Here is a 6984-nt window from a genome sequence, read left to right on the forward strand (position 1 = left end):
CCGAAATTATATGAGGCGGACCTTTTGCATTAGGCACGCCTCAGGTGACTTTTTTAAAACCAAATATAGGACTCGAAACACATTCGAAATAGCTCGCAAGCTTGTGTGATATTACATTTTTACCCTTTGCGTGTGTGTGCATGTGCAATTTCTTATTCTCTGCATATCGACATGGATATTGCATAAAGGTATTGAAGATGACTTACCGAGACAAAGAAACATGGCCAAAGCTGTACTTGTAGGACATTTATCATCACCAAAACATGTCATGTGTCTTATTTCCTGTGAACGTACAACAACTTGTTACCCTGTTTATAACAACAAATGCGCAACATATAAACCCAAACGTAAACCAATTTCACATATTGTTAAAATCTTTTATATTCTTGTTCCAGAAGTACCTTGCAATTAGCATGAAACAATCAAAAAGTGTGTATATATTTTCATCCACTTATGAACCAACTTACAAACTCAATATCAGTCTCAAAACCTCATCTACAAAAAATCAAAAACCTACCCTTGAAAAAATTCATGATTCTCGACTCTTCACATCCAATTTTTCGCCCCACCGATGAACTAAACTAGTGTATGTTACTTCATCTAACTCCACGCCTCTTTGACACATTTCATCAAACAGTTGGAGTGCATCCTCAATCTTCCCTTCTTTTGCAAAACCGTTAGCAAGCGCGTTATACGTAACAATATCGGGAGCAACCCCCTTTCTTTCCATCTCACCAAGAATCTTAGCAGCTACTTCCGTTTGCCCAATTTTGCAATACCCGTCAATTATAACCGTATACGTGATTATATTAGGGTTAATACCGTATTTATCCATTTCTTGCAATGTACTTACCACTTTATCCATCTCACCCGTCTTACAATAACCCTTGATTAACGCAGTATAACACACGACATTTGGTGTTAAACCATCTTCTCTCATTTGATCCATAACAATCTTTGCATCTTCAACACGCCCGTTGTTTGCATACGCGTGAATCAAAGAAGAAAACGTTTCACCGGTCGGTTGAACGCCTTTACTCTTCATTTCATCAAACAGTTTAACCGATTCTGCCACATCACCGATTGTGGAATAACCTCTAATTAGTGTGTTGTAGATAAACGAGTTGACTTCCGTTTTCCCGTTGACCAGCTCGTTAAACAAATCTTTACCCTTTTGAACTTCATCATTCTTACAAAACCCTTCGATTAAAACTCCGTAAGTATGCAAATCAGGAGTTAAACCTTGAGATTTTAACTTATCCAAAAGCATTACCGCTTCATCCATCTTACCCTTTTTGCATAATCCGTTAATAAGTGAAGTGTAAGTCGAAATATCGGGTGAAATCCCGTGTTTGACCATTTCTTCACTTAACTTCAAACCTTCCTCAAATCTTGCATCTTTACAGTGACATGATATTAACGTGTTGTAAGTGATTCTATCCAAAGAAAACCCTTTATTTATCATTTCTTTAAGAATCTTTATCGTGTCCTCAATATTCCCAGACTCGCATAGACCGTGAATTAACGCGTTTGACGTCACAATATTGGGGCAAAATCGCTTTTCTAGCAGTTTAAACCAAAGATTAACCGCTTCCAAATGCTTACCGTGCTTACAAAGCCCGGTCACAATCGTTGTTAACAAACTATCGTTCGGTCTTAAATCTCTTAACAACATTTCATTAATGTAATGAATCACTAAGTCCATTCTTGAACACTTACATAACCAGTGGATAACGGTTGTAAACGAACCTGCGTTTATGGTTAAACCAAGTGATATCATTTCTTCTAAAAGCTTTTCAGCCCGACCCATTTGATCGGTGTTGCAGAAACCCTTGATGAGCGTGTTAAATGTGACAGAATTTGGAACCAATCCTTTTGATGACATGTCATCTCTAACATTGAAGGCTTTCTGCATATCGCCCGTTTTACAGTACCCGTTTATTAATGTGTTGCAAACAACCTCATTTGGGTCAAACCCATTGGCTGTCATCTCGGTCAACACACTACCCGCTTCATCAAACTTTTCCATCTTCAAACAACCGTTAATAAGCACACTGTACGTAACAATACTCAGTTTTACACCTTTCTTGATCATTTTATCTTTAAAGGCGAAAGCTTTTTCCAAATCTTGAATCTTGCAAAGACCATGAATAACATTATTATACGTCACAACATTCGGCAACACGCCAACTTCCTCCATTTCTGATAATGTAGCCATCGCATCTTTAACCTTCCCGTCTTTACAAAACGCGTTAATCGCAGTCGTAAACATATAAACATCCGGTCGAACACCCTTACTCAAAAAGCTAAAAACCTGTTGACTTTCTCGAAACCGCTTCGACTTCACAAGCGAACTCATAACAAAATTACAAGTGCTCAAAGACGGAAACACGTCCTTTTCGGTTATCAACCGGACCACATCAACCGCAAGATCAAGACCGAACCCTTTAAATTGCGTACAATAAACATGAATCAACATATCCAGCGACCGTACACCCAAACCCGAATCCGACATCAAACAAAACTCCAACAAGCCATTGGCAATCTCTACATGTTTATTATCTAAATCTTGACCTAAAGCCGGAACCTTGTTATCAACTAACTGAATCAACAGCAACCTAGCGGGTGCTTCTAGCTTTGAAGCGACGAGTAAATGAATCAAAGAACAATAAGATTTGATGGTGAATTTGAATCCACAAGATTTGGAAGCATAATAAAAGAAACTTAACGCAGTTCTGGGCTTAACAGAGTACCTAATATCTGAAAACAGAGTATCAAATGCCTGTGGGGATAAATGTGTGACAATATGTTTACATTTAGATGAATCTAGAGATGGGTTTGAGAGAACAGAAGTTACCGACTTGATTAAATCTTGTTGTATTGGAGATGGGTTTGAACGGGTGGATGCTGATCGAAAATGGGTTGTTTTGAACGGTGAGAATTTGGGGGTTTTGAGGGTTTTAAAATCCATTGATGAAAGGAGGTTAATTTGGGGGTGAATGGAGGATTGGTGCCATGAGGTTTGTGGGTTTGAAAGAGGACACGAGATCTTAGATGGGTGTGTCTGGTTTTGGTGATTGGTGGTGTGTTTGGGTTGAAAACCGCAAAACCCTGGTGTGGGGTTTGGGCGGAGGAAGCCAATGGGAACTAGGAAATAAAAGATGTAGAAATTATTCTTAATTGGATTGGAGTGTTTTTGTTGATTGAGGATTGTTGTTTTGTGAATTTAAGATTAGGATTTCCATGAAATGAAACTTGTTTTATAAATTCTTTGGAAAAACATACGAGCTTAAGCTGTGTTCCAAAGTTTAATTTAACGAGAGGAGAGAAAAAATTTGAAAAGAAATAAACAAAATTGGTCTTTTGGAGTTTTTTTAATGAAAAGAAGAGAAATGAGGAGAAGAGGTTTTTAGTGTATTTATATTTCTTTCCAAATTGAAAAGATATGGAGAGGACAGAAGAGATGAACCCACAAAATTGGTAAAACTGTAAGTTTCTTTTATATTCCTCTCTACTCGGGAAGTCGGGAACACATAAAATGATTAATATTCTTTTCTCTTCTTTTCATTAAACTCGGGAACACGATATCAGTTTCTTTTCATTTCTTTCTTTTCTATCTTAATTTCCCGTGTTTTCTCTTCTTTCATTAATTTAAACTTGGGAACACAGCGTTAGTGGTATTAAGCTGATGGATTTTTATTAAACATACAAACAGTCCGAGACCTAAAGCTACCAGACACCGGGACTAACTATTGCAACATTACACAAAACCACCAAACGTAGACCGACCTATGTGTTCAACCAAAACAAAGCATCCTCCTTGATCATTTCAACCACTCTAAAGCAAGAAAGCAAGAAGATCTAAGATCACCAAGGATATCCTTAGATCTTCATGTCTAGAAATTTCATATCACCAGTTAGGTTTGTGGAGGCTTGGGCTTGGTTTGGGCCTGGTTTATTTGAAGATTGACTAATTGGGTTTAATAAAGATAGAAGACATGAGAGGTCTTGGACGGCCCTATATCTCTTTATTAGGACTCATTATGTTTTCTTGTTCCCTAAGCCTAGAATTTCTAGACTAGTCTCTATATATTGTAATTCCTCAAGAGTGAGGCAATAGCAATAATAAAATACCCTGGTTGCAGCCCGTAGATGTAGACCAGTCTAGACCGAATCACGTAAATCTCACGTGCACATCTTCATTTATTTTTATCTTGCAGTATTGTTCATGTGTTATGTGTGTCTCTCCTTAGAATGGTGAGTGTTCAAGTCACACGATAAACAAAATTTTGTGAATTTTGAAGTCACTCTTAAAGAAAGTTTTTATTGTTTCGATAATGGCATAATAATGTCATGTAGCATTTAATATTTTTGAAATAAATGTGCATGATTATATACATGTTATAGTTTCTTGTTACAAACTCTCTATTACGTATATAAATACGTCGTTCCCGGCTTTACCGGCTTTACCTTATTCCAGCATGAACTATATATGCTCTAGATTCTTAGTGATGCCATGTGACATATATATGCACGGTATATGGTTATGCTCGATTTCTTTCTAACATCCCTTCCTAGCATATTGTTAGGTGTTCTTGAGCAAGATGTATCTTCAAGTATTTAACCCTAAACCTTCTAGTTAATTATTGTTACCCTTACATGATGGGTTCGCCCCGCCACACTCACAAGGAAAAAGATCATATACGATATACAATCAAAAGTGATATCTATCATAGTGGTTAAAACCACCATCTCTCTTTCAAGTTGGCACACTAGTGCCGATATAACGCCCCATTTAGGCATGCTCTAAAGTTAGCAAGATGTGGCTATGTTTTATCCACCTAATGCATTAACTAAAAAACCATTACTCAAAAGACAAGTTGCAAATAACATGATGTTAACTAAACAAACAAGAGAAAAAAGACATGAAACAAAAGAAATGGGAGTGTACAATATTTATACAATCACACATTTGTCAAAATTTAAATGCATATTATATATAGGCTTTTGCAAATAAGTAGGAGCATATATATAGTTATTACTTATTAATTTATGTTTTATCCTTTCAACTTCAACGTGTTAACAGGAGTTTGCTTCCAATATATGTGACCTCCGTTCATTTGTCTTGTCCCGCTTGGAGTGAAAACTGCACCTCTTGTGTTTTTCTGTGAACCTACGGGCCATTGCCCACAACTGATGGCCATGTCCTTCAAATTTTGAATCCCTTCAAGGGTCTCGATTATCTCCGTCATCTTTGGCCTGTCTTTAGGGTTCAAACTCACACAATTTAGGGCTAAAAGGGCCATCTCCTTGGATCCCCTAACCGAGTATTGACCCGCCAATTTCGGGTCAATGATGCAACGTAATCTTCGGCTACTAGTCAAGTACGGTTTTACCCAGTCCACGAGATAATGTTCGTTCTTGGGCCTAGATTTGTCCATTGCCCTTTTGCCGGTTAGTAATTCCAGCAAAACCACTCCAAAACTATAAATGTCACTCCTTATGGTCAAATGACCTACAATAATACGTAGTACAATCATTAGCAAAACCCAAACATAATACCTTAGTTGTGAACAACTCTCTATATGTTTATATATATTGTGTGTGTGTTTGTATATATTGAGATAAATACCGGTGTTGACATATTCAGGGGCTGCGTAACCATAGGTACCCATAACTCTAGTGGTCACGTGAGTGTTTGATCCCTCCGGACCCATTGTTGCCAACCCAAAGTCTGATAATTTTGCATTGAAATCCTACAAGTATAAAAAAGATATAATTTAAATAAATTAACCAATCAACTATATAGTATATAGTATATATAACGAATCATATAATATAAGATTATACATTCTAAGTGTGCAATACTATCTTATACGGTATTACCCTACAATAAAGGTGAGAGAAAACTATGACAAAATACTCAACAACTAAAGCTAAGTTTTTGTATTGTAACGAACATTTATAAAGAATATAAACATACCGAGTCAAGTAAAATATTAGAGGTCTTGAAATCGCGATAAATGACTGGCTTGTCAGCACCATGCAAAAACGCAAGTCCTTTGGCCGCACCTATCGCTATCTTAATTCGGTTTCCCCATGGAAGGCAAACCGACATCCCTGTATAACAACCGGATGCTTTAAACTTACAACATTATTTATTATTATGTAGCACTTTAACAAATAAAATATAAACTTACTTTTAAACAAATGATTTTCCAAGCTTCCACGAGTCATGAACTCATACACTAGCAACCTTTCTTCATCTTCACAACAATATCCAATCAATTTCACCAAGTTGGCATGCCTAAGTTGCCCCAGAAATATCACTTCAGCCTTCAATAATTACCGACAACAATTATATTACATAGTGTCATGTCATGCACATATATTTTATATTTATACAAACTTACAAGCCATTCACGATGTCCTTGCAAGCCTTCAATGTCAAGAAGCTTAACCGCAACGGCTTGAGCCTTCAATCCGGACCTCATGTTCTCATCAATGTAACCCTTATGAACCGTACCGAACCCACCTTCCCCAAGCAAGAAATCAGTTGAGAAGTTCTGAGTAACGGCTCGTAACTCGCTGAGTTTGAAGTCAAACAAGTCAGGACCAAAAGTTTGGGCTATGTCTTCGTGTATACGTATAGACGAAGACCGGCTAATGTCCGAGAAAGATATGTGCCTAAAAGAAGGCGATTGACCGACACTCTTAGAAAAATCCGACCTTGAAGTCCTACACCTACTAAAGTTGTCAAAGACCGTATGATCTTCAACCGAACAACAATTTGTGATAAATGGCTGCCAAGATTTGGATGCTTTTGGTGAGTCTTTCATGATTAGTGATGAAGATGATTTTGTTGAGTCTTTCATGATTAGTGATGAAGATAATTTTGAAGAGTCTTTCATGATTAGTGATAAAGATGGTCACATATTGAATGGGAGTGGATTGAAGGAGTATAAGTATTGGTCATGGGGATCT

The 6984-nt window shown here is 37.2% G+C and overlaps 2 protein-coding genes across 2 annotated transcripts; both read right to left on the reverse strand.

Annotated features, from left to right (window-relative positions):
* Positions 1-529: 529 nt before the first annotated feature.
* LOC143586800 (uncharacterized) lies at positions 530-2971 on the reverse strand. The gene has a single exon (XM_077068270.1). The coding sequence runs from the start codon at positions 2969-2971 to the stop codon at positions 530-532; it is 2442 nt and encodes an 813-aa protein (XP_076924385.1).
* Positions 2972-4923: 1952 nt separating this feature from the next.
* LOC143586807 (putative serine/threonine-protein kinase PBL15) lies at positions 4924-6984 on the reverse strand. Its single transcript, XM_077068274.1, has 5 exons — positions 6414-6984; positions 6201-6336; positions 5984-6120; positions 5633-5756; positions 4924-5515 (listed from the first exon to the last, which is right to left on the reverse strand). Exons 1-5 carry the CDS (start codon positions 6909-6911, stop codon positions 5058-5060), a joined length of 1353 nt encoding a protein of 450 aa, XP_076924389.1. The 5' UTR covers positions 6912-6984; the 3' UTR covers positions 4924-5057.

This window comes from Bidens hawaiensis, unplaced genomic scaffold (assembly GCF_021521415.1).
Source record: "Bidens hawaiensis isolate Kalapana, Puna unplaced genomic scaffold, B.hawaiensis_p1.1 tig00034993_1, whole genome shotgun sequence".
NCBI classification, from domain to species: domain Eukaryota; kingdom Viridiplantae; phylum Streptophyta; class Magnoliopsida; order Asterales; family Asteraceae; genus Bidens; species Bidens hawaiensis.

Bases quoted from the DNA above. Each gene is read 5' to 3' on its own strand.
- LOC143586800 (XM_077068270.1), bottom strand. From the start codon at position 2,971: ATGGATTTTAAAACCCTCAAAACCCCCAAATTCTCACCGTTCAAAACA.
- LOC143586807 (XM_077068274.1), bottom strand. From the start codon at position 6,911: ATGAAAGACTCTTCAAAATTATCTTCATCACTAATCATGAAAGACTCA. The intron at 5,757-5,983 runs GTATGTTTATAT...TTATACTTGTAG, and splicing joins CTAATATTTTACTTGACTCG to GATTTCAATGCAAAATTATC. The intron at 5,516-5,632 runs GTATTTATCTCA...GTATTATTGTAG, and splicing joins CCCTGAATATGTCAACACCG to GTCATTTGACCATAAGGAGT.